Raw genomic sequence first — 27,517 nt, 5'->3', positions numbered from 1 at the left:
GAAAATTTTCTTAAATTTCCTCAGTGGTGTTAAATAGCAATAATTCTTACTGTGTTAAATCTCTAAGAAGGGAAGCTAGTAAGTTGCTCTAACACCCACGGCTTCCTTGTTTTCTAAGTATGATTAAGATGCATACTTACTGTAGCAGACTTACTGTAGCAGATCCCTTCCAGCAAATGCTAGAGCTGACATGAAATGGTCGAGTCAGGAGGCGAACTCTTTCCTCTGGCAGTAAAGCTTTCAGAAGGGCACACAGTAAATTTGATTAGAGGAACGCACTGTAGCCTTCGAACTTGGGCTAGAGGGGCAGCTGCCCTGGACTCACACTTGGAGAACTCCACAGTGGCTCCCTTCCAGCTGCGCCCTTCCCAGAGAATGAGTGTGCAAGGCCAAGAAAGTCCCATCCAGAGTTCACGCTCTTTCTTTAACACCACATTTCAGATATGGAAACCCCAGAATTCCCTGCCTGAGTGGCTCCAAATCCACTTCCGTCTGGTGCTATACTACCCAAGGCTGTTTCGAGGGAGAGCTGTAGGAGGGTGTGCCTGCACGTCACTCAGTGTCAGAGACAGGGCCGAGAGATAAAGGTGGCAGGCCATAGACAGTCAGTGGGGGTGCAGCTCTCATTTCTCTGCCATCTTCCTGCATGGAACTGTGAGGAGTTCAAGAATCTGGAATCTGAACCTAGCCTCCTAAGATATTTATGAAGACATATTTCAAGATACAGCACAGAATATATTTTATTTAACAGTTATTCATCTTATTTATAAGCTAAATATTTAAGCATGTAGTATGTGAATCTCTGTATTCTCTGGGTCTGGGTTTCAGAAGGGTCTGGAAGTGATGAGTGCATTTGAACCTTCATGTCTCCTTGTAAGCCTATCTTTTGATGTTTTGTCAGCCCAGTACTGGATTAGGCCTCCTGAATAACATTAGGGTGGTGCCCTTAGCTGTTATCTGGTCCCAGCTATGCTCTTGTACTAGAATGCAGTGACTTGAACGATGCCTCAGTTTTTTGCGTACAGCGATGCACTCTAAACGCATATGCATACCAAGCTACTGTGCTAGCAGGTAGAAAGATTTAGTGACTGGGGTTTGGGGGGCTCAGAAGGGACAAGGGAAGAGAGAAATTGGATGAAATTGTGGCCTAAAAAATGTCTTAGATTTGTGAATTTTAGTCTCCTACTAACCATTGATTATTAGATATTAGGCCTTCCTGTCCTGTGATCTGAATACATTTTTTGGTACATACTGAAAATTTTTTTAGGTTAGTAGAGAGAGAAAGACTAATTAATATAAGAAATGCTTTTTCAAGGTTGATTTTTGATACATCTATGTAAATGCTTTTTTATGAAAGGAAATAATGAAACAAACCGCTATCATCAGTCTACTCTGGTGTGCTGTTTACATCCAAAAGAGAATTTACAGGTGAAAATATTAAGGCTTTCAGATGGTTTATAACAAGTTCTTCTAACCCAAGTGGTATAATTTTGCTATGTATACAAATAATATTTTCTGAACTTGGGTTATTAATTTAAAATATTTGTAATATTTATAGAACTACTTGATTCCTTTTATTTATTTGTGTTTTAGTACCACAAACCTGGTATCTTCAGTTTTTCACTTAAATTGAGTGTTTTAGCTAATCAAGACTTACACTCTGAAATATATTTTTTTGTTTTAATCATTTTTGACAGTTAAAATGTTCTAGAATTCATTTATATATGAATACATATACGAGGTCTGTCTGGAAAATGTCCATCCAGGGTTAATATAATGAGAACGAGAATGGTTTGAGCAGCATTGCTGTAACTGGCAGCCAAGGAGAGTGGACAGAAATGCACATGCATGAACAGTGATGACTTCACTGTAACAGTCAGTGGGGGCAGTAGACATTGTTGAGTGAGCATGTGTACTGTGTGGCTGTCACATTCAAACTAAGCCAGTAGAGCAGTGAACCTGCTCACATGATTCATGTCAAATTTTGCATTAAGCTTGATCATTCATTCTTCCATGGAAACTATTTGGATGATTCAGAAGACCAAAGCTATGGGCAGCTGGTGATTGGCAGCTTCATCAGGACAACGTGCCAGCTCATGCATCACATCTCATGCAGACATTTTTGCAAAACATCAAATCACTCAGTGACCAGCCCCTTTACAGCCCAGATTTGGTGCCCTGAGACTTCTGGCTTTCCCCAAACTAAAATCACCTTTGAAAGGGAAGAGATTTCATACTGTGGATGAGATTCAGGAAAATACAATGGGGCAGCAGATGGCAATTGAGAGAACTGTGTGAGGTCCCAAGGTGCCTACTTTGAAGAGGACTGAGGTGTCATTGTTCTGTGTACGAGGCTTCTTATATCTTCTTCAATAAACGTCTCTATTTTTCATATTATATGGCTGGATACCTCTGGACAGACCTGATATACAAATGTATACACACAAGAATGTATATTTCCCTGCCTTTATAAAAGAAATATTTCTAAAGTTATTTAATAGTGCTAATATCATTAAACTTTCAATATTTGAGTTACAGAACTTTTCTTTCCTATAAGTAAAGAATTTAGAATGTACATTTGTTGTTTGTCAAATAACGTTTCATATCCATAATTCACTATATAACTTGTAAATGTAAGGATTTAAAAGATAGAATTATAAAAAAGTGAATTTAGGAAGAAATAAATTAGGTTTTAATTTCCTAGTAATGTTTTTAGCATGCTATAATAACAGACATGAGCAATATAATACTCATTTTATAAAGTTTATTTTGAAATTAGAAAGGGTTTTATACTTTCCAGGTTTTAGCAAATAGATACTCAGGAAATAAAATGAAAAAAGTTAACACAATCAGGTTTTTAAAATACTGATGAATTTTAAAAACATGTATGTCTCCTAGTGAAATTCAGGCCCAATCAGAGAGCAAAGCTGAGTCTGTGCTTTCACTTAGTGGGTCTAGTGTTATTCTTACTTAGTATATTCATGAATAACAGAAAATGAATCACTTTTTAGGTCTGTACTACAGAAAGTGCCAGTTAATTTCCAAGGAAACTGTTACTCATGATGTGAAGTTTTTCTGTCTGATGCTGCCACGAAGCACTCACCTTCAGGTGCCAGTTGGGCAACATGTTTACCTCAAACTAACTATTACAGGTAAGGCAAATAGAAGCTCTGGGGGAAGAGTTTCTTCTTTTATAAACGGTTCAAAATCACTCCTAATCTCTTTAGAAAGCACCCTTTTAGATTGTTAGGAAATATTTCTGGGCAGCTAGATTTAGGGATGGCCAGATTCTAGGTCTGTGGGTGCAGTGTTCCCACATGTTGGAACTGCAGCTGTGCCGTATGGAACAAAGGACTTGCCCCCGATCAGCGGTGGTCCCACTGGCACTGTAATTTATCACCAAAGAAGCCTCCGAGGAAAGAAGTGAGGCGTGCACACGTGCCCCTCCGTGAAGACAGCTCCTAGAAACACGTACCAGCATCTCTTAGAAGCCACTTACTATCGTCATTTATAAGGTTGAATTTATAAAATTTCAAGATGAGTGGATGATTACAAATGATTTCTTTATACATTTCCCCAGTATAAGAAGATCTGTAAATGTATTCCTTACTATGTGAATTCCTTTTTTCACCCTAAAGTTACCTCGTTTATTTGTTTCAAATATCCTTCTTACTGATGTCTAATGTTTTTTTGGCCTTCTGAAACTGCAAAGTTAACATTCTCCTGTTCATCATGGTGTTCCCAGCAACTGGTCTAATGGACCACCAGCCAGAATCTGGTGGGTATGGCCTGTTATCATGGAACCATGATGTTTTTCTCTGCATCATTTAATGTCAGGCCATCATTCAAAAGTAGTTGGATTAATATTCTTTTCATTCAGTTACCAAAGTAAATTAATAAACATTAAAATAACTTAAAATAGACAAAGTAAAATGTGAAATTCTTCCCTTTCTCACACCCAAATAAATGATCAGTAACCATTGTTAAAATGTTGATGTATAATTAAAATTATTATGTAAGTACCTTCTCAAATCTCTAAACTTTTTATGCCATTTTTCTTGTGTCCTATTACCAGGTTTGCATGCTGGTAGAATATAAGATTGTTTGAGTTTATTAACATAAATCCTGGTTTTATACCACACTTAATAAAAACATTGTTTATATTACTGATAAAATATTGATCTGTTAAAATTAGTTCAGCACATATGGGCTTGGGATATATATATATATACCTGTACTATATACATATGGAACATAGTTAGAATTATGTAAACATTAGGTGTACAGGCTTAAATATATACTGATTGCATTATAAAATGTGTGTGTTTTATCTTCATTCAGAGCTTTTTAGATTTTTATAATTGAATTTCTTTGTCGTGACTTTTTCTAGGAACTGAAATAGTGAAGCCATATACACCTGTACCTGATTCCTTATTCTCAGAGTTCAAGGAACCAGTTCTTCCCAACAATAAATACATCTACTTTCTGATCAAAATCTATCCTGCTGGTCTCTTCACACCACAGCTTGATCATCTTCAGATTGGTTAGTATTTTGTGTTTTTTTGTTTGTTTATTTTTTGTTTTGTTTTCTACTTCACTTGTGCTCTCAGTTGGAGCACATGTTACATTGCCTTCTAGCTGTCTCCATCTGGGACCCTGTCACAGATCTGAAGCTCAGCATCTCTGCAATCAGAGTCATGTTCTCTTTGTCTTATCCAACTCATTATCACTCCATACTCATCTGCAGCCTCTCCCACTGTTCATTCTTGACCCAGTGCAGAGACTTGAGCCATCTTAGAGTCTTCCTGTTTTCTCCCCCCAGTCCAGTCAGCCACTGTGTTCTGTTGAGCCAACCTGCCAGTGACTTGCTAGTTTTTCTTTTTCTTTGGCCACCCTCTTAGATCAAACCTCCATCATTTCTCTCTTGGCCTCTAATTGGCCTCTCTTATTTCCCTGTAGCTGGGGACTTTCTCTTTCTATTTATCAGTTCTTTTTTCAAGCCGCCCTGAGGACGGAGTGAACCATGTCATTCTCTGAAACCTCTGCTGGGTGTCCATCACCTGATTACATACCCCCCCTGCATGACCTACAAAGACTTTTGTGATCTCTCCAGCTTCATCTCTTGAGTACAGATCCTTGTGCTACTCAGGGTTCCACAGGCTCATCATCCTTACTTATAGAGAAATACAGTTGCCTCACCTAGGATGCTTATCGACCCTTTCTCCACCTATAAAGTGCCCCTTTTTTGAAGAACCAAACGAAATACCACTTCTTTTATGAATCTTGCCTCTTCCCCTGAAATACCTAACATGTTGTGCATAGCTCTGGGATAAGAATAAGTAATATTTCTTCTTTACAAGACTTTGAATTTAAAGGTAGTGTCTTACTTATCTTTGTACTTCCTGCACCTGGCATGGCAGTTGGCATATCATAGGCTCTTAGTGAAAATACTTTGAAAAAAATAAAAGTACTCTAATGAAATTTATTAAGGTTCAGAACATCTTTCTGCTTCCACCCCTTCTTCTGTGTCTTCAGCGTTTCACCGCCTTCACCTAACAGTAAACCTGTTCTTCCCTTTTGTAAGGCAGCACCTTGGAGTAACAGTGAAATCGATGACTAAGATTTTGAAATAAAGAAAATTAAGTTGTTTTCTGAAAGTTAAGCTTAGAAATCTGTATGTAACGATATAATTAGTCATCTTTGGTTACAGAGTCAAAATATTGACTATAAATGTGAACCAAAAGAATTTTGGAGTACTGAAAAACACCTGAGACTTCTGCCAAGATGAAGGCATAGGTGGAGACGCCGTGCTTTCTCACACAACCAGGTTTAGAGAAAACAAAATAGTAGCAACAGAAAACACAGCCAGAACACAGAAAATTGAACTTTTTGGAAGTCTGATGACAACGAATTCTTCAGCCTGACCAGTAAGAGGGGCAAAGCCAGCAGCTGATGGAGTGGGGTTGCACTGGAAAACTCGATCAGATGGACTCAGGCCCACGAATCCCAGGTGTGGGGTTGCAGTGGGCGGACCTAGTGAGCGATCAGCAGACCCAGTGAGGGCGCAGGGTGGCCGATTGACTGTGGTTGTGCATTCATGCGCAGATAGACCGGCGAGGGAGTGGGCAGTGAGGTGGGACTGAGCAGGCCCCAGCGGAGGAGGCAGCAGAGAAAGCCGCCATTTCCCAGCTCTGACCCCGCCCCCACATATAGCATCACAAACCAGGGACCCCGCCCTGGTGGCCCCACCCCGCCCCTAAGGCTCCTCTCCTTATACTTAACGGGCGCAAACAGACCAAAAATGGCTCAAGAAGATCTCAGAGCCCCAGAGCCCATAACTCTAAGCAACAAAGAAATAACAAAACTTTCAGATGCACAGTTCAAAACACTGCTGATCAGGATGCTCTCAGAACTGGTTGATTATAATCACAAATTAGAGGAACATATGAAGGCTAAACTAATTGAAGTGAAGGGAATTGCACAGGAAACCAATAGTAATGGAAAGGAAACTGGGACTCAAATCAGGGGAATGAACCAGAAGGAAGGAAAAAATGACCAAACAGGAAAAAATGAAGAAACAAGAATTCAAAAAAATGAGAAGAGACTTAGGAACCTCCAGGACATCTTTAAATGCTCCAACATCCGAATTATAGGGTTACCAGAAGGGGGAAAGGAACAGCCACCAGTGGAAAACTTATTTGAACAAATAATAAAGGAGAACTTCCCCAATCTTGCAAAGAAGATAGACTTCCAGGAAATCCAGGAAGCTCAGAGAGTCCCAAAGAAGTTGGACCCAAGAAGAAACACACCAAGGCACATCATCATTACATTAGCCAAGATTAAAATGAAGGAGAGAATCCTAGAAGCAGCAAGAGATAAGGGGATAGTCACCTACAAAGGAGTTCCCATCAGACTGTCAGCGGATTTCTCAAAAGAGACCTTACAGGCAAGAAGGGGCTGGAAAGAAGTATTCCAAGTCATGAAATCCAAAGACCTACAACCAAGATTGCTCTATCCAGCAAAACTTTCATTTAGAATGGAAGGACAGATAAAGTGCTTCTCAGATAAGATCAAATTCAAGCAGTTCATCATCACCAAGCCCTTATATGAAATGTTAAAGGGACTTACCTAAGAAAAAGAAGATAAAAAATATGAACAGTGAAAGGACAGCAAACTCACAGTTATTAACAACTGCATCTAAAACAAAAGCAATCTAAGAGGACAGCTAGATCAGGAGAGGAAACATAGAAACGAAGATCTCGTGGAGGGTTAGCAACAGGGAGTGGGAGGAGGAGAAGGGGGGAGAAGGATAGAAAATAAGTAGCATAGACGGTAGGTAGAAAATAGATAAGGGGGAAGGTAAGAATAGTATGGGAAATATAGAATCTAAAGAACTTGAGACACATGGTCATAAACTAAAGGGGGGGAATAGTGGGGGTGGGGGTACAGGGTAGAGGGGAATGAAGGGGGGAATAGAACAATTGTAATGGCATAATAAAATTAAAATAAAAAACAAATTTAAAAAAGAGAATTTTGGAATGCCCACAAATCCAGCAAAGGTTACTGTCATCTTGGGAGGGACTGACACCTGACTGTAATAGCAAGCCAAAACTTACCCAGCTGTATTTGTAGCCTATTTATAGAGATTGAGTGAACAGAGCAAGGTGAAGAGTTATCCTAAAACTTGGAAAAGTAAAGCATAAAGCTCCAAGCATATAGTTCTCAACTTTATACAGGGACCCAGACGTGGCACCAACGCCTGTTTCACTTCCAGGGAGCTGGCCTGGCATGGCAGTGGTAGTCGTACAGCCTCAGCATCGCCTGATCGGGCGGTGCGGTGACATTACCCACTTCTCTGTCTCAATCCCATGTTCACCAAGCAACTTTTATATGGTTATGTTGGCCTTTCACATGTCAAATGAATATGATGCCCTAGATGGGGTGTGTACTATTCAGGTGACTAGATGGAGGGAGCCTGGCTGTAAATCAGTGGCCATCCTGGCATGCGTACTTTCATCTCCTGGGAATTTGATTAGCACCAGGTACTGCGCCTTTGTCTAATCAGTTTTATGATGTCGGAAGGCCTGGACTGTGTACAAAAGTTGCCAAGTTAGCATCATTCTGTGAAACTTCTTTATTATTGAGTTGGCCAAAATGCCCATTATGTTTTTTCTGTAAAATAAAAGGCTCACTTTTCATTTTCATCAATAACTTTATTGATTTTGAGTATGTCAGCTATCTCTTGCTTTTGGCTTCTAGTGGGTAGAGGCCAGGAGTTCTGCTAAATATCTTTCAAAGCATAAGACAGCCCCACAGCAAAGAAGTATTTGGCCTAAATGTCAATAGGACCAAGAAACTTCACAGACCACTTTTGACACATTCGATCAGCTACAGCACCTTCTTCATACAATGCACAAATCTTGTTTTGCATCTCAGTTGCATTTTTACCTTTATTAAAATAATAAAGCATAATATACAGAAAATGTTGAGTATTTTCTTCCATGTTCAATATTAAAGTGGCTGTGTTGAAAATTCAATTTTGAGAAGTTTTAATGTATGCTGATATGACAGCTGTCACAGTACAGTCTAATAGAATTGTTTCAAATGAAGTTAAGACAATTAAGCACTCATTGCTAGAGTCATGGTATGGGAAAAACTGAACAGACTTCTTGGCCAACCCAATAATATCCTGTGGATATTCTGATCTTATGGTTACTTTCAAACTATAACAAGGAGCTTTGTTACTTCCTAATGCTTAAGTCATCATTTACCGCAAGATTATCCTGCTATGGAAAAGAAAGAAAAAATTATGAGCATTCAAGCATTTAAAATTTTTCAATTGCTTTTAAAATATGGACAGCTTTATTTTTATTTAATTATATTAAACATTTCTGAAATATCCTAAAGGCAATTCCCTTATATGAATGGTATATATTGGTTATAACAACTGCATTTCAGAAAATGCTTTTTCAACTGTTCAGATTCTATATTGGGAAGTAGCATGCTCCAAGTACAGTTTCTGATCTTGCTTTGTTTTTATAGGGATTGAATTCAGAACAGCTCTTGTTGTTTTCATCCATTAGTCTGTTCAAAGATTTGATGAAGGTGAAGTTAGCACAGTTACTAATGTAAGATTTTAGAATACATTTTTATTTCAATTTTCTCTCCTACTAGTCTTATTACTATATTATGGGTGAGAATCAATAGAAGTAAAGTAGCAAAAACCTGTTCTCTACCCCGTACGATGCAAGACAGGTAGACATGGACTCTGCTTTTGAGGTGCTTATAATTTAGCCATCTACTTATTGACAATTTGTACTTAAGTATTTGGCAATAGTTTGTAAACTAGAGACTCCAGATGGTTTGGGAAAATAATGTTGGGAAGTGAATGAATAAAACCTCGTTATTACTTTGATTATAGTGATATAATCCAGACATACTTGGGGGTCTAATGAGTACTCCTTACATAAACTAAGTCTGAGACATAGTCTGAAAGTTAAACTTTCATCCTGTTACTCACCAGTGTTCTGCATTCAGCTAGATGTAGCCTTCTCAGTTCCTCTGATTTTTTTTTTCTGATTTAGTCTATATTTCATTTTTCAGGAGACTTTGTTTCTGTAAGCAGTCCTGAGGGCAATTTTAAAATATCCCAGTTCCAAGAATTAGAAGACTTCTTTTTATTGGCAGCTGGAACAGGCTTCACACCAATGGTCAAAGTATTGAATTATGCTTTGAATAATGTACCCAGTCTCAGGTATGTAATTTTATCTTTAACTACTATCTTTGTGAAGCTGTTAGATTAGTATAAAGTATTCTAAATTATTTAATTATTCAGTGGACCTTAATATAGACATACTCTCATTTCCTCATTTATTTCTTAACTCTGCCTCCTCAAGTCCTGGCAATTTAACTAATTTGATTCATTTTATTTTGATTCTTTCAGTTACTTTATTGGCACTAAAAAACATTTGTATTAGTTCACGTTTAGATTTCTATTCAGGCATATTTTAGATTTCTATTCAGGCATATTTTAAATTTAAACTAATTGAAATAGTTTTTTTGAGTAGTTGTTGTTTTTCTTTTAAGGAAAGTGAAGCTGATGTTCTTCAATAAAACAGAAGATGATATAATTTGGAGAAGCCAGTTGGAGAAATTATCATTTAAAGATAAAAGGTATTAAGCTGGTACTAGCTCTGTATTTAAATATTTTGCATATGTAGTGAGTCTTGCCATTATTTCCTTTGGGTGGAGTTATTAATTGACCAGGAAGCTTCTTCAAAGGAAAAATAAACTAATTAACAACTTTCTAAATGCAAGTAATGTTACACCTTCCTCCGAAAAAATAGTGTGATAAGATCAGTGTGACATCATGTACGTGCTGGTTTGATGTTTATGTGATGTTGTTTATACTGAGTTGGGTTTCAGTGTGGCCAAGATTTTCTTGTTATAACGGGGATAAATTTGATAAGATGGATTAAGCAAAAATAAGCATGTTTCTTCACTGCAGGATTTCTTGGAGCTTTTCATATGCCAGTGTCCGTAGTGACTTTCCAAAAAGTGGGGGGAGGGAGTTTCTTCCATTGTTTAGCAAGATTCTCTTCATTTTCATTTGTGTACATTAAGATACACTAATAGCTGTATCACCAGTGGTCCTCAGTGCACACTTCGGGAAATGCTGGTGTAGACGGAAGGAGAAATTCGAGTTAGTTGGAACGCAGTCAGTGGAGCATGAGGCAGCCAGGATAGATAGCACAGTGAACGTGTGTTTCCTCCAAAAACGCGCCCTCGCACACAGGCAGCTGGAACAAGATCGTCTAAGTGGCTGTATCCCCATCCCCTAAAGAAATTTGAAAGCAGTAAGAAATTCTAAGTAAATTTTTTAGAAAAAGAATGAATCGGATAACCTAATGTACTTCTGTAATTAGTAAAAGCTATTTCTAATAATTTCAGAACCTTATAAGTATCTGAAGTAACTATTTCATAGTATAGTATAAATAGTTTTAGGCTTTATAAAAGTTAAAGACATCACAAACTCAGCTATTTTTCCGGTGGCTGCAGGTACTTCTGAATGTTTTCCAAATATTCTTAATAAGGTAATGCCATGGTCTTTTCTAGTTTTTTTTCTTCCTGTTGTCTCCCACCCTCTTCTTTCTCTTTTAATAAAGGAGTTTCACAAATTAATGATGACCTGAACTTACTCGTCCTTCAAGTATTTACTCTTCTCACACAGTTAAGACATAAACCTTACATAAACAGTATTTACCATATATAGGTAGTTGTATAGCAGTTCAGAGCATGATTTATAACAAAATGCAAAGTCCTAGGTTTTCTAGTCTTTACACCAATTTTTGAAGTGGAAGTAGCATTTATTGAAAAGCCTAAAGACCTAAATTCTAGTTTTCATTCTACATTCACTAGCTTGAAACTTTATTTAAAAATTAGTTAAATTTGAGGGCCTGTTTGTCTAGCTTCAAAATAAAATATCTTTTCAACTTTCCTGCTTAGAAAAGTGTAAATGCCCTGGAAACTGAAGCCCTACCTCAGATATTTGAATTGTGGTTATAGAGGACCTGAATACACATGGGTTTCATTTCTGTATTCACTGTTTGAACTCTTGTTTTCCTAAACATTTAAAAGAATGAAATACACATAGCTAAGCCTTTTTTAACTAGGTTTTTAAAAAGTATTTTTGGCAGTGTTTTTATATTCTTTAAGATAGTTCCCTTATAATGAGCAAATGTTGTATTTTCAGTCTCTTAATAGGAGTTTAACTTAATTTAAGATGTAATTGGTAAAAGGGAACGTATTGAGAGCCTCTGAACACAAAGTGTCCTTTAACAAAGTCAACTGTGTTGTCTTGTCCTGTTTTGTTTTGGTCTACATAATTGGGGTTGGTGCAGTGGCGTAGGAGGCTGAGGGAAGGCCCCTTTTCCCCACTGCTGGATGACTGGCTCCGGCAGCACTCGCCAGGTGAGGGAGACTCCCCAGCGTGCAGGGAGAAGTGACAGTGTTCGGACTTCTGGCCTGCCTCGTCCTCCTCCCTCTTCTCCTCCTCTTTCTCTTCCTGCTCTCACCTGCCTGCTCCCTAACCTTCGTCCTCTTTCTGGAGACAGGGCTTCTTGCTGAGGCACTCTGGCCCTGACTTCTAGCACTGGGTAGTTTATGGTCCCCAGAGACTTGGGCAGGCCCGCACCAGACAGGGAAAAGCTTTTCTTGTCTACATAGCTTTGGAACATTTACCAGGAATTATACCATATTCTGAGGCGTTGTGCACATATAGGAGAGACCGAGCCTTATTGATGGGTTTTTGGTACTCTTTATTCACAAACATAATTGATGTTTCATACATGAAAGGAAAGTAATCATTCATATTTACTATATGGTAATTTTAGTTACTCTCATTTATTATTTAGTTAGCATTTAAAGCTATATTTTTATATATTAAATCACCCTTTTCTACATCTTGACTCTCTTATGCCACTTCTGGTTTTAGAACTAAAGTTTCTGCTGACAAAATGGACATATGAACATATCTCACTGGTTAAATTTTTATTGGATTATGAAAATAAGAATTGTTTTTCCTTACACCTATAGCTAAAACAAGTGAAATACTCTACTGCTGTCTTTTGGATTAGGGTTTAGCTGCTGCTCAATGCTTGTGGAGCAAGGAAGGATAGGGAGGGCAGGTGATGAGAGTGGTTTAGGGTCTAATATTTTTTTTCAGCAAGCGTGCTATGCTTGTCCTCAGAGTTTATCTTGGTAATATCATTGATTAGCAAATGAAATTCTTAGAAATGTCATTGTACAATGAAACTTATTAACTCATGGCCTTGGGCAAGTACTTAATTGGACTGAGCCTCAGGTTTTCCATCTGCAGAACAGGGACAGCAATACCTACAGTACAGAATTGTTTGGATGGGGGACAATGAGATAGCACATGTAGGTGCCTAGCCCAGAATTAGCATGTTTGTAACATTCACTCATCCATGAAATACATATGAGCATCTGCTGTGTGCCTGTATGCAGGGGTGCAGCAGCGAGCAAGATACGGTGCGGGCTTATTTTCTTATGTAGTCCAGGAATGTGCATCTTCATTTTCTCACATTGCTAAGCAGAAAGCCAATACGTACAGTAGCAGATGTAGCTAATTACTGTGTAAACTGAAATCCAGATTAAGTACACCCAGCTCTTAACTACTGAGCAGTGCTGTGAGGCCCAGTCGACTCTGTCATGCACTTGTGCACCCCTCCCCTCAGCACAATCCACTGAGTCTGTGAGGTATCGGCCTTCGCAGATTAGTTTGAAGGGACTGGACAGTTTGACAATGAGGCTGAATTCTGGGCACCATTTATTATATATGGCAAGTATTTTCCTTCTTTTCAAAGCAGTAATTTTGGAGACAATAATTTTAGTAAATCTGGTAGCATATACTTGTATATTAGTAGAAGTTGTTGATTTGCTGATTTCCCCCCTCTGTTTACAAAACTAATACATATTTATATAGAGAAAAATGTAAGGAAGATCACCCGTAACCCTGTCATTTAAAGAACAATTAGTACCATCCATGGTCTGTCTCTTTCCATTCTCCACATTTCCCTCCTGCTCTCTCTCCCCCCTTGCTCTCGGATACACACGTACATACTCACTGACACCTACACACATACTTTTTTGATCTGTATTTTTTAAATGAAATGGTTATTCTGGCTATACTTTTTATAATTGCATTTTCTACTTAGTGTATTTTATATATTCTATGTATAGAATGCTTTGAATCGCTGGTTTTCAATCTGGAGTGATTTTGTCTCCCTCCCCCCACTATGGCCCAGGGGACATTTATGTCTAGAGACATTTTTGATGGTAACAGCTGATGGTGGGGATCCCATGGGTGCCCAGCTGGGGGAGGCCAGGAGTGGCGCTAATGTCCTGAGTGCACAGGACAGCCTCCGCAAGAGAGAACAGCTGGCCAGCAATGCCCATAGTGCCGGTTGGGAAAACCTGCACTACACCAGGATTTTTAATGGCTGCATTTTATTCAGTCATGTAAGCATACGATAATTTATTTAACCAATACCCTACTGTTTGACGTAGTGAATAGAAGTTGGTCGTACCTCTGTAACTATGCAGGCTAAAAATTCATCTTAAGAGTCACTAAGTCGAAAGTGTAGTAAGGATATTGAAATTGAAGCATTTTGACAAATAACCTCTAGGAAGGTAAAAAATGTTGTACCTAACACACAATATTGTTAGTGTCCTCATTTTCCCTCTGGAAAGGATGAGGGCAACAGTTGGAGCATACTAGAAAGAGGAAAAGAAAGGATTCCGAACGGCAAAGGAGTGGGGCACGAAAGACAAAGGAGCGTGTGCCCAGCTACATGCACCAGCAGACCCCGTGCCTCACTTCAAGCATTTGTGTGCTGGCTGTTTGCAAAATGTGTTTAATGTTGGAAACAGCCATGAAATGGTGAGAATACCCTAGTGGGGGAGAAGTTCTGAAGTACAGCAGTAGCTGTAAAGTCTGTGCTTTGAGAGTAACAAATCACTAGTTAGAGAAGTCTAGGGAAAGTAATTCTAGTTTTGTGAGGGGAGATAAGAGCTTCAGAGAGTCAGGCTTCTGAGCTGGGCTTTGGGAGACAATTGGCATTTGGTGGACAGGAAAAGAAATTTGGGTTGTAGGACTTCATGAGCAGAGAACATGAGGGCCCGGATGTTCAGAGTTTTTTTAGCAAGAGTAAGGGTCCAGTTTTGTTGAAGTAAATACAGTGCATGAAGGAGAACAATGTGAAATAACTTGGTAAAAATAAAATGATTATTAAACCTTTATGAATATATTAGATGGCATCTTAGTGGCAATCCCTTCTAATCTTCTTGTTTTACAGTTGAAAAAACCTGTAGGCTAAAGTCAGGCGATAGGAGACCTTGAATGTAATTCATATATTAAATAAATGTGTTTGGATGGCCACAGGAAGCCCCATCAAGACTGGGCAGCTTGTCTCCCTTTATTACTGACGGGCTTTGGAGGTAACGACCCACCACGTTTCTGTGCCCTACCGTCAGTATTGGGACGAGCGGTGTGTTATTCCCTTTAAGACAGCAGAAGCCCGTGACTGCAGAAGCATAAGTAAATCGAACAGTGCGCCTTAACCCCTTTCTTCTTCCCCAGCCTGTGATGCCCACAGATATGTGGGCCCCTAATCTGGGCCCTTCTACCCCTTTCTGTTCCTCCCAGATGCTCCTCAGCTAGTGCGTTGCATAGAATGTGTTTCCTGAATGTTTGTGTGTTCCCTCAAAGGGCTCTGTGATTAAATAACTTTGAGAAATTGTGTGTTGAAGATTTACCCTAAACTTAACATATTCAGGGCTTTGAGAAATTCTAAAGAAATCTGTTAAACTTATTTTAAACCCAGTAGTCTAAAATGTATTTGACAGTTAGCCTTTTTTTGTGAAATACCACTACATCTGAAGGAACACTGGTGTTTCATAGCTGCATTTTGAGAAACGCTTTCATAATATGTAGATTTTGTGTAATTTTACCTTGTAGTTGTTTATTTTGTGAGCTGTTTTTTCTGTGAGCAAACACCAAGTTTTCCTCTTTTTTGTAGTAATTTGTGTTTAGTTAGAGAAACCAGAAAAGGCCGGGCCCCTAATACTATGAAATAATCCTCGGTGGGCAGTGACAAACCACTGATGCTTTTTAAGCGAAGATATTTATTGTATGATTGGCTCTGGGTATTTAGGAGAACTGCTGGCAGTGGTATGTCAGATGGACTGGGGCCAAGGCTATCGGAGCAGTGTTTTAGACAAGAGACGCGAGGGCCTTATTTGGAGTTGTGGCAGTGAAAACAAAGGTAGGGGGCGTGTGTGAGAAATGGGCCGGAGGGTGGTTTTGGTGCCGAGTGGCTAGAGGAGAGTTGGTTGTAGGATGACCGCAGGCGCTGCATCTGTGCCGTCTCATACCTCGAGGCTGTAATTGCTTTAGAGAGGGAGTGGGCTTTCACGCAGAACACTTCAGAAGAGGTTGATTCCATGGGACCCATTGGTGCCTAGATGCGGTGTAAGATATCCTTCTTTCAAATAGTCTTGAGTCATAACTTGGGGTTGCTCCTGCTCCAGTGAAGCTCTCTCCTGGTCCTGTGGAGAGAAGCAGGATAGCAGGCTCTGTACAGTTATCTTTGTATTCATGCCCCTCCTAATTTTTTCTAGTGAGTGTCCAAAAGTTATGGCCAAGGGACCGTTATGTGAATAAATACAAAATGCACGGGACGGTCTCGGCCTCTATGTAAGGGTCTCAGGCACGGAGCACTCTGTAGCAGACACCTGCGGACAGCATGCCGCCACTGACTAGGCTCTTTTCTTTAAAGCATCCCAGCAAAGGAAAATTATGAATATTTTCAAATGACAGATTTATGTATCTTAGCAGTTTTATTCCAGTGATGGATGTGTTGGAAACAGAGCCAGGGGACATTTTTTAATTTTAACAAGGCAGTGGCTATCTTTTACCCAGCTGTCTTGTGTATAATTGGAAATGTCCTCAGGAAGGGGCTCTGCAGCTGCTCTGGGTCCCCGTGGCTGATCTGACAAAAGCTGCGGCCCTTCCTCCTAGAAGAAGGCACGTAGGAACCACGGGCCTTCTTCTGTGTGGTGTTACAGATGCCAGCTCACCGCTTTGTTCCTCCACTCAGTTTTTATTTTTAGTCACTGTGGCTTCTTTGTAAATAAATTCCTCTATTCATTCAATAAGTGTTTTTCATGCACTTGCCTTGAGTCAGGCTGGGGGACAGCATTGAACAAGACAAATAAGGATCTTGCTCTCATGGTATATTAAACAAATATTACATTCCAAATTTATCTAAAACTATCTTAATTTCACAGCCAGAAAGGAAAAGTAAGTCAGTGAAAGAAAGTATTTGGGGAGGCTGTTTCGTATAAGGTGGATTTGTGTACCTGCTAGGACTACATGGGAACCTTGAAGGTAGAAAGAAGATGTAAATCTGTATAGGTTTTAAAAAATATAAAACCAGAATATTACAATTATAAGAGATGGTGTCGTTTTCCCACCTGTTCCACAAATGCACAAATAAAACCTAGAGGCTGGGGTCTAGGTGGGAGCTGGGCCTGCTTCTCTGTCCCGGAGTTGGTCTGTGTGCCTGAACTGGGCCCATCAGCCAGTGGGAACCGTGACCCGAGGGCAGCACAGCCACGTGAGGGCGGCAGCACCAGCCACGCCATGTTTGCAGTCTCATATTTGACTGCTCGGGCCCCTCACAAGAGAAACTGCAACTTTTCCTTAGTAGATTAATATATAATTCATTCCTTCTACTCATGAGAAAATATCTCAGTTACTCACTGGAAAGTGTAGAAATGCCTTTGGTGTAATACTATTGAAAATGGTAAGAATTCATTGTGTTTTGCTGAAATGGAGTAATGGGAGCAGGTACAGCATAGAATTTTGAATCATTTACGTGGCTCTTCATCAACCATTCACTTAACAGATTACAAAACTGTGGAGGGAAAATGGTCCATAGTTACACTGTGAAGCTTAGTTTGATGTTCTTTCTCGTTTTTATTCTGTACCCTTTCTGTCTCTTTCACGTGCTTCATTCCATAGTGCTTGCGTGCCTCTGGCCACTAGGGACTTAGTGATAGCCAGAGCGAAGGTGCTCTCTGCTCTCAGGAAGTTTACTTCAGGTTTTAAAGACCATGCATTTAAAACCTGAACTAAGCTCTATGAGGAAAAGAAAAAGGAAACTGTTTCTACAACACATAGAACCAAGAACCCCATGGCTGCAGTGGAAGTGGTGCTTAGCTAAGAACTGAAGAATGGGGCGTGATGACAGAAGCATTCCGGGAGGAAGAGGAGAATGGAAGTGTGGTGCCGGTGAAGGGCTTGCTGAGGATGTGGATGTGGGGGTGAGGCAGAGAGGGGTCCCAGGAGAAATCCCAGGTCCTGGCTTATGCAACCGGGGGACCGTGGCGCCATTCCCAAAGGGAAAGTCAGGTGTGGGCTGGGGAGGTTACGAGATGAGGCTGAGGCGGAAATAGTAAAAAGTCAGACAGGCTGTTGGTTGTAAATAAGGGTCTAGAAGTCAAAAGGTTTGAGTCAGAGATTAAAAGGCGCATGTCACTGGTAATTGCTGTTTACTCTGACTTATACGAGAAGATTATTAATAGAAATGTGTAGTTCTCTGAGGTCCCTCAGACCTCTTTCTGAGTTCAGAAAATGCCAAGTCCTCTTCTCATTTGTAGCTGAAGCTAATCCTCAGTAAACGTGGATTTACCTGTATGTTTTTGTTAAATCTTTGAGTGTAACCTATTCCACTGCTTTTCTAACCAGTGTTACCAGTTTTTACATATTATGTCACTTTCAAGGGCAAAAAAGATATTTTAGTAAACTTGAACATGTTAATCCTATGTTAACATAATAGACCTTCAAACATGTTTCTTTTTCCTAGATTTGATGTTGAATTTGTTCTCTCAGCACCTACTTCTGAATGGAATGGCAAAACGGGATACATTTCATCAGGTCTCCTTTCTGAATTTTTGAAAAGAAGTTCAGACAGATCCAAAGTCCTCATCTGCGTTTGTGGACCAATGCCATTTACAGAGCAGGGAATAAGGTGAGCAGCGCTGTGGTAGAAAAAGACTCCTCGAGACCGAAATGAAGATCTTCCGTAAGAAACAGCTGACTTGGCTCTCGGTTCCTTCTACTCATAGGCACCTGCACTTTTTAAAAAGTCACCTGAGGATGTTTTTATCGATTGGAGGTGGCAGTGAGAGAACGAGAGAAGCACAGATCAGTTACCACCCACACACATCCTGACCAGGGACTGAACCCAGTCTTTTTGGCGCACAGGGCTATGCTCCAACCAACTGAGCCACCCAGCCAGGGCCAAATCTGCACTTTTAATAGTCTCTTACAGCCTAAGAAAATGACAGGTTTTACTCTTAATGCAGGCGGAGGGTTGGAAGCCAGGATTATGTGTAGAGTTAGATGTGGCCACAACAGTCAGAAGCAGCCAGCTCTGTGTCTCTGCTGATCACTGGCAGTGTGGGTGCGTTCACGGGATTGGTGCCACAAGCTCATCCGGGACCCTGGATTCAACCTCTTCTTCCACCAAAGCTTTGTAACATCTAGTAGTTAATAAGCAGTGGTGATCTCACTGTAGCTTTCGATCTTTCTTCATGCTTTGCAACTGGGTGAAAATTAGTAAATTATACAGTGATTAAAAGCCAGACAGCAAGTCAAAAAGGCAGTGCTAGAACATAATAAGTCAAAAAATGAGACTTTAAAATATTGGTTAAATATAGTCACTGTTGGATTTCTAGGTGATCTTAAAATATGACTGCCTTAAATGCCATGTTTTTCTTTATTTGGTATGTGACTAAACCTAATATTTTCTAGATAGTCATTTATTACTATTTTATTTTTAATCTTAATTATGAAAAAGTTTGGCTTCAAAAGTAAATAGATATTAAAAAAGTGTTTTTTACTAGAATTTAAAAGCTATTTTGGTTAAATTTAAGTGTATTTCTGGATTTTAATACTTTCAGGAAAATGTACTTCCACTTAAGCTCTTTTAACTTAAAAATAGTTTTAATTACTATTAAAGTTTTACTTTTTTAAATTCAAAGAAAACTATTAAAATTTTAGTGAAGGCTAATAATATGGTTTGAAGTAAAATAATTTTCAGAAAAGACTAAGAGCTACATTCTTCTACTTTATTGACACTTCTATTTTGGAAGTATCTTAATGTTTACTTTGGAGATTGCAGTATAATAATTCTTTTAAATGATGGGAATCATAAACTCTTCCTCAAGAAAGAGGCTGATGCTAAGGCCACTTAGTCCACTTTCCGCTGACGGAGGAGGAACCCCTTGTTGGGTGTGGGAGTGGGTTGTTTTCCCCCAGGAATTATCGGCTTCTGGGGCTCTTCATTTTGGTTCCATGCAAAGCTTAGCCTGCTCTCGCATACTGGAGCCTCAGTACACGTGTAACTGAAGAGAAGGTAGCCATGGTTCCAGTATTTCTGCATTTTTAAAATTCACTGTAATCTCTACAGCTTTATTCTCTCAGCTTTACCTCAGAGCTGACCTTTCTATCCTGTACTCGCCCGGAATCGCTCAGGAGTGTTGTCAATCAGCATATGTGGGTGGATCCCTGCTGCCGCTCACCCTTAAACATGCTGCATAGAGTTTACCTGGGGGATGTAGTTAATTCAAGTCAGTACCTGCAGTTCATAGCCCTCGTGAATTTCAGCCCAGGACTCTTATTTCTTTGGTTTCCCGTCCTCACCCTTGTAATGGATGTGACATAGCTCTCTTACTTGGCAGGTACGTGGCTCTCTTACGATATCATAGTGTTTTCTACCCCGAAATATGACTCTTTCTCTGGGATACCCACTCCTAAGTGCCCCCCCAAAGTTAATTTTAGTCCACTGCACAGGTTGTAGTATAAGCATAACTACTCCAAACATGCTCTCCATATTTGGTGAAAATTTGTCAAGTTTTTATGATATGACAACTCAGAAACTTATTTCCTTCATATAAATAAAAGCTCAAAACTATTTGGCCAGTAACGTTTCTTTTATCCATTAGATGCCCACCTTGTTTATTATAGAGACGAATGAGACAGGCTCTGCTCTCAAGGCCCAGCTTTCTCGTGATGGAAACAGACACGCAGACGGATAACTGAAATGTGACCACAGCACCATAAATGCTCTTACTAGGAATAAACACAAGGTGTTACGGAAACGCAGGGAGAGACCAGTTACTCTCACCTTGGGGTGTGCGTGGTGGAGATAACTCCACTTACAGTCAGAAAGGCCTGTGCTTTGAATGAGGACTAAAACGTCGCTAGTCAGAGGAGGCGGAGAAGCGTGGTACAGGCAGGGTGAGAAGGAGCAGATGGGACAGAGATGCAGGTGTTCAGAAGACTAGACTGGCGTGGCCGGTGTGAAGCCACTTGCCAGGGGAGACAGGAGGCACAGCTGGGAAGGCGGGTCAGTGGGTCCAGATGGGGAGGGGCGTGTCGCGCCATGCATCCTGGTCTTTCTTTGGCCAGGACACGTGTGTGTGCTCAGGAAGCTGCTAATTTGGGTTTGAATTCCATCTCTGCCACCTACAGTCATCTTACTGTCGTTACCTGGGTGTCCTAGGTCAGCTACTTAACCCGTCTAAGCTTTATTGTGCTCGCCTGTGAAAGGAAATAAGTAATACTCACATGTGAAGTGCTTAGCTCAGAGAGTAAGTACTAGATAAATGTTTCTTATGTTCAGGAGCATTTTAAACAGCTGTTTGTAAGACGTGTCTTCATTTAGAGTGTCGTCCAAGTGTTTCTGCTTTTCGGTTCAGTGGAGAGAGTGAAGGTGCAGTGCTGCGGGCGTCTCCTGCTTACTTTGAAAACTGGTGAATAGAGGTTGGGGAACGCCAGCGTTTATTTAGCCTTTTCTATATGAGCTATACTACAGGGCAGCCGCATAATAAATGAGATTTTTTATAGACTTTCTCAGCTTATAAATGAAGAAAGAATGTGACAGAAGTAGAATATCACCAATTTCAGTCCCTAATGAACTGATAATGGATCTATACGTAGGTCATCGATAGTCGTTAGCATTAAGAAAGAGAAGCAACCACACATGCCTCCTGATGGAAGAATACTCCGTATGAAGGAGTCTTGTCAACAAGAATTTAACCTGTGTGTGATCCATCCCCTAGATCCAAGTATTAAATTATGGGCAGTAGGAGGATGGAGTACATATCATTAACACGTACCACAGGGACGCAGCGAAATGAGGGCTGGGGGTGACTTGGCACGGAGAAGTCTTACTTGGTCAAATGAATGGCAGGACAAAGAGAGAGATGGAGGGGAATCTTATGAAAGGATACTTGAAAGATTTATCAGCTAATCATAAGATGTAGACTTTAATCGGATCTTTATTGAAACAAACTTTTAAAATTTATGGCCTTTATTTGCAATTGAAAAATTGAAGTGACTAGATATTTGATGATATTAAAGAATTACCATTAATTTTTTAGGAGTGATAATTGTGTTTTTTAAGTACTATATTTATGATTATAAACTTTGAATTTACTTCTTTATTTATAAACATTTTCCCTAAGATTCGTTTGCTTTGTACTTGTTTTTTCAGGGTGCTGCACGATCTGAACTTTTCCAAAGATGAGGTCCATAGTTTTACAGGATGATGAAGAGCCGTCACTGTCTGTTACTCAGCTGTTTTATCTAAATTTGTGATTGCTTAGGGTTTTTTAAGACAACTTTTTTATATATTGAAAGGTTAACCAGGCTCCAGGCTTCAGTTTCTCAAATGAAATCAAATGTTCCTTCAGTATAGGTAACTGTTGGCTTTATTTTGTACCATAACTTACTTTACTATTGACTTTCGGTCAGGAAAGTCAGTCATGGCAACAAACCCATACAGGTGGTTTGTTATGAATCGTACAGCTCCTTGCCATTTAAATTGTATCACTGTTCGACAATGAGCTCCTGTGTTTTATGACTTGATAAAGTAAACGATCATTTTGATCATGTTTCTATGCTGTAAAATATCTTAGCAATACAGATTAAATTTTACATTGCACTGTCAACTCAGGAAATGATCATGTATGTTCTTGTTAATATTAAAACATGGAATGTTATAACTTAGTATGTGATCTAAACATTTTCTGTATGTGCGTGTGTTTGGCATTGATACAGAGGAGGATAAAAATATACTTACGTATTTTTAATCCTTGTCCTAGAAATGTGTCTGAATGCAGCAACACTGGGTCTGTGTCTAAGGCAAACAGTAAAAGATATTGGAGATGCTTCAGACGTGCAGCTTGAGTCAGGTGTGTTAGAGAGTTTACTTTGAAAGCTGTGTTTATTCTTAGCCAAAACCAGAGGCTTCAGGAAAGATAATGAAGCATAGCATCTGGTCCTGTGGCCCAAAGTAATCATTTGATGCTTTGGAGTGGGTTAAACTTTAATTCTTTTTGAGCCTGTCCAGACCAGCTGGGAAGATGAGGAACACTGTGTCCAAAGCGGTCCTTCCCCGCGATGGCTGCTTTCTCACAGCTGGCAGTGCAGCAGGGAGCCCTCCTGTGCTCTGTGGGGGCGGGGGGCACTTGGTCTCCCTCCCTGCCGTGAGTGCAGCCTGCCTGCGCTTTCCCAGGCTGGGACCCAGAAAGGGCATCAGGAGAAGTCAGTGTGAGCTTTCGTGAGGAAACCGTTCTTGCAGAGGTGGCTACTGTATGAGCTAATGGATCTTGCAGTCTTGTTTCAGATAGCAGTGCTTTCACAGAAACGGGGTGGGGGGGAGTCTCCAGTATCCCCGTAAATGGTTTTGTAATAGCTGAGTCTTCACTGAATGAATGTACCCAAGAGGAACACAGTGTTAACATTGCTCGAATTACTGACACCAGCTTATTACCAAGCTCCCTGGGGACAAGTGGCTAGTTGAACACTGTAATCTTTTCCTGTGCCTCCCGCTTTTATATATGTACTTTTTCTCACTGAATTTATTGGGGTGACACTGGTTAATAAAATTATTAGGTTTCAGATGTGCAGTTCTATAATACAGTATCTGTATATTATATTGTGTGTTCATCACCCAAAGTCGAGCCTCCATCCATCACCATTTATACCCCCTTTTCCACCCGCCCCACGCCCCTTTCCCTCTGGTAGTGTCTGTGCTATGAGCGGCCACGTCATCATTCACCCAGGCAGCATCTAGTCGTCCTGGGCTGGCAGTGCTCACTGGTGGCCATTCTCTAGCTTCACGCCTCCCAACTACCTCCTCTTTCTCCTCTAAGAGGAATCCTCTAATCATTTTCTAATTACCTCAAGCAAAGAAACCTTCTGTTACTTTCTGTACATACCTTTTCTTCATTCCTTTTCTTACCCTTTAAAGCAAAAGAAAACGCATATGTCTCTTCTGGGTTATCTCATTCACTGTCATGATTTTATCAACTTATATGTTAATAATTTTCAAATTAAGAATCAGCTGAGTTTGTTTCTCCAGTATTCACTGACCTGCTGGATACCACCTGGATGTTCCTTGAGCTCCTCAAACTCAACCTGTCCCAAACTAAACTTTTATGATCATCTTTCCCCAAGTCTAGTCCTCCTCTTGAGTTCTGTCTTTAATTCACTGGGACTGGCACCCGCTGACCATCCTTTCTAGAGCCATTAAGTATCAGCATCTCCCTCTCCAATCCGATCTCCGTACCAGATAAACCACGCCCCCAAGTCCCTCTGCTGAGGGAGTGGTAGCCTCCTCACTGGTCCTCCTGCGGCAGTCCTGTCTCCCTGACGCTCATTCTCCATCCCAGTGTGTCCTCAGACGCCTTGGAGAGAACATCCCCTGACCAGAGCCTCAGTCTCCATACAGTGGGGCACAGTGGGGAGTACACATTGTAACTATTGAGCAAAGAACTCAAAGACTCCTACATCACTTAATTGCAGTGAGGGAAAAAATGATACTCAAAGTCACTTTGGCTTAGAATTCTGCTTACTTGCTTCTTTGTTTAAAAATGTGTTAAGTATTACTTTTCTATTGCTGCCAGGACAAATCACTTCAAACCTAGGGACTTAAAAACAACACACATTTATTACATCACATTTACGTAGCTTAGACATGTGGGCACAGCCAAGCCCCGCAGGGTCATCTGCTGAGGGCCTCACGAGGCTGAAATCAGACTGCCAGCTGGCCCAGGCATTTCCAGGGAGCCCGGGGGAAGCCTGTACTTCCAGGGTCATTCAGGTTGTTTTCAGAACTCAGTTCCTTGTAGCTGTAGGCTGAGTCCCCGACTTCCTTGCTCGCTGTCAGCTGGGGACCAGTCTTTGCTTGTAAGAGCAGCGAACCTCCCTTCTTTCTTGCTCCAGCTAGAGAAAGTTCACTGCTTTTAAGGCCTCCCATGATGAGATGGGGTGCACCCAGGTCATCTGGGATAATCTCCCAATCTTAGTCTCTATAACCTGATGGCTGCATTTAACATAACATTTTCAAAGGTTGCAAGCATCAGGGTGCTGACATCTTGGGGGAGCTTTTCTGCTTACCACAGTCTGTAAAGAACCAAGAGAAGCTTGTCCAAGGTAAGAATTGCGCTTTGTCTGGATACCACTGTGGGCCCTCAGTGTTTTCCTTGGTGTAACAGTGTCGTGAGACTGGCTTTCAGGCTCCAGAAGACAGGCATACCTCAGAGACAGAGCGGGGTCGTGTCCAGACCATTGATAAAGTGAATGTCGCAGTAAAACAAGTTGCAATCTTTTTTGCTGGTGGAGGGTCTTGCCTTCAGTTTGTAAAAAATTCCAACACTGTGAAGCACCATGAAGCTAAGTGCAATAAAACAAGGCGTGCTCATATTCAATGTCATCGTACTGGCGAGGACTTGGCTGCAACTCCCCCTTTGGTCACATGAATTTGACCTAAACTAGTTTGAGGGTGCATCTGTTGATAGCCACAGACCCCTCTCTTTATGCAGATGAAGCAGAGTCTGTTTATTCTGTAACAGAATTGGGGCGAAGTGGTCAAAAAGGAAAAGTGAAACCTCGACCTGTCCCAGTCTGTTGGTAACTTTCTGCTTTGGTTTTATTGTGAATTACCTTCACCCAGGGTTGGTGGTGTGGCAGGCCTCAAAAGCAAAGACAGTGATCTATGTAAATGCAAAAGCACGTTTTCTTTTTTGGTTAACGTTCTCTGCTGCCCGATCCCCACTATGCAACCGAAGCCCTGCGTTGAGTGCAGCACACCAATATCAGGCTGTGAAAGGAGGCAGTGGCCCCATTCCAAGGGGAAGCAAGAGAGCGGACCTGAGGCTGCTGCCTACCCCCACCCCTTCAGCATGTGCTCGGCTTTTAGAATGCCCTGTCATTTAGGGAGAAGCTTGCTATTGTCCGCATCCCTAAGGCCATCTATGTCCAAGCCTTTGGGGGGGGCATATTTTTTCATTTCTCTAGAATGAATAATTAGAAATGAAATTGCTGGGTTTTGTAGTAACTGTATTTTTAACCCTACTTATTCTCTGTATATTTCTAGGTCAAATGCATATATGTATACTAGATAAATAATCAGGCTCTTTGAATATACTACAAGGTCTGTCCAGAAGGTATCCAACCATATAATGTGGAAAATAGAGACATTTATTGAAAAGATACAAGAAACATTGTATACAGGACAATGCCTCAGTCCCCTTCAAAGTAGGCACCTTGGGACCTCACACAGTTCTCCCAATTGCCATCAGCTGCCCCACCATATTTTTCTGACGAGATTTTTACATCTCATCAAAAAATCTCAGTCTGAAATAGCTCCCTTTCAAAGGTAATTATAGTTTTGGGAAAAGCCAGAAGTCTCAGCGCACCAAATCTGGGCTGTAGTGGGTCTGAGTCACCTGGCTGATTTGATGTTTTGCCAAAAACCTATGCACGAATCATGATGCATGAGTGGGCACGTTGTCATGATGAAGCTGCCATTCACCAGTTACCCATAGCTGTAGCCTCTGAATCACCTAGTAGTTCATGTGGGGGAAAGTTCAAGCTTAACGCAAAATGTGATGCAGATTTGTTGCTATACTTGCTCAGTCATTTTGAATGTGATGGCCACACAGCACACATGTTCATTCAACAGTGTCTACCGCCCCCACTGACCAGTACAGTGAAATCATCACTGTACATGCTTGCACATTCCAGTCCACGCTCTTAGGCTGCCAGGTTACATCCATGTCATGCAAACCATTCTTGTTGTATTAACAATGGCTGAACTTTTTCCATACAAACCTCATATTTCAAACTTTTAAGGAAATGCTAGGATTTTTGTTTTCTTTTTATAATCTGGTTGTACAGTTTTACATTTCTGCCAGCATTGTATGATACTTTGAATTATTCCACATCCTCACCTACTTTGAACTATTAATCTTTTAAATTTTAGTGTGTAGTGGTATCTGATTGGGGTTTTAATTTGCATTTGTCTGATGTCTAGTGATGAACATATCATCATCGTCATCATCATGGGCTTATCAGCCATTGGCGTATTGTCTTTTGCAGGGTGCCTATCTAAACCTTTTGCCATTTTTAAACTGGATTGTTTTTTTCTTTTTATTAAATTCTCAGTGTCCTTTACATATTCCCCATGCAAGTCCTTTATCAGGTAAGTTTCTTGAACATTTTCTATAGTGCGACAGTGAACCATATGTGTGCTTTCACAGCTATTAATGTGTAGGGCATGAACAAGCTTAGAGACACAAATCAATTTAGATTTGAGCACAATAAAAATGTAAACTAGATAATAGAACATGAGGCGTTGAAATGTGAATGACAAACCGTAGGAAAAGCATGCTCGTGGCAGAGTGGAGAGGCCATCCTAGAGGGGACGAGCCCGAGAGGCAGGCAGCTAATGACAAGCAGGACCGTGACGGGAAACACCCTAGGTAATGAAAGTCCTAACTCTGTCTCCATGAAGGAGAACGGGGAACAGGTCATTTCCATGTTGAAGTGCGGTCTGTCCATTGCTGTGTTGTGACTGGA

General features: G+C 40.5%; 1 protein-coding gene across 3 annotated transcripts in view; it reads left to right on the top strand.

Moving 5' to 3' along the window:
- Positions 1-23,554, top strand: part of LOC119048245 (cytochrome b5 reductase 4) — an 87,541-nt gene extending 63,987 nt beyond the window's left edge. For all 3 annotated transcript variants that reach the window (XM_037143819.2, XM_053664851.1, XM_053664852.1), the window contains 6 exons: positions 3,012-3,152; positions 4,391-4,543; positions 9,604-9,754; positions 10,087-10,173; positions 18,450-18,614; positions 22,146-23,554. In XM_037143819.2, the coding sequence (XP_036999714.2) occupies positions 3,012-3,152; positions 4,391-4,543; positions 9,604-9,754; positions 10,087-10,173; positions 18,450-18,614; positions 22,146-22,200 (752 nt within the window). In that variant the 3' untranslated portion in view covers positions 22,201-23,554. The remainder of the gene's footprint in view (positions 1-3,011; positions 3,153-4,390; positions 4,544-9,603; positions 9,755-10,086; positions 10,174-18,449; positions 18,615-22,145) is intronic.
- The last annotated feature ends 3,963 nt before the right edge of the window (positions 23,555-27,517 follow it).

Source organism: Artibeus jamaicensis, unplaced genomic scaffold, assembly GCF_021234435.1.
Source record: "Artibeus jamaicensis isolate MK-2021 breed Jamaican fruit bat unplaced genomic scaffold, CSHL_Jam_final contig_387, whole genome shotgun sequence".
In the NCBI taxonomy this organism is placed as follows: domain Eukaryota; kingdom Metazoa; phylum Chordata; class Mammalia; order Chiroptera; family Phyllostomidae; genus Artibeus; species Artibeus jamaicensis.
Note: the sequence above shows the minus strand (reverse complement) of the source record. Positions and strands in the feature narration are given on the sequence as shown.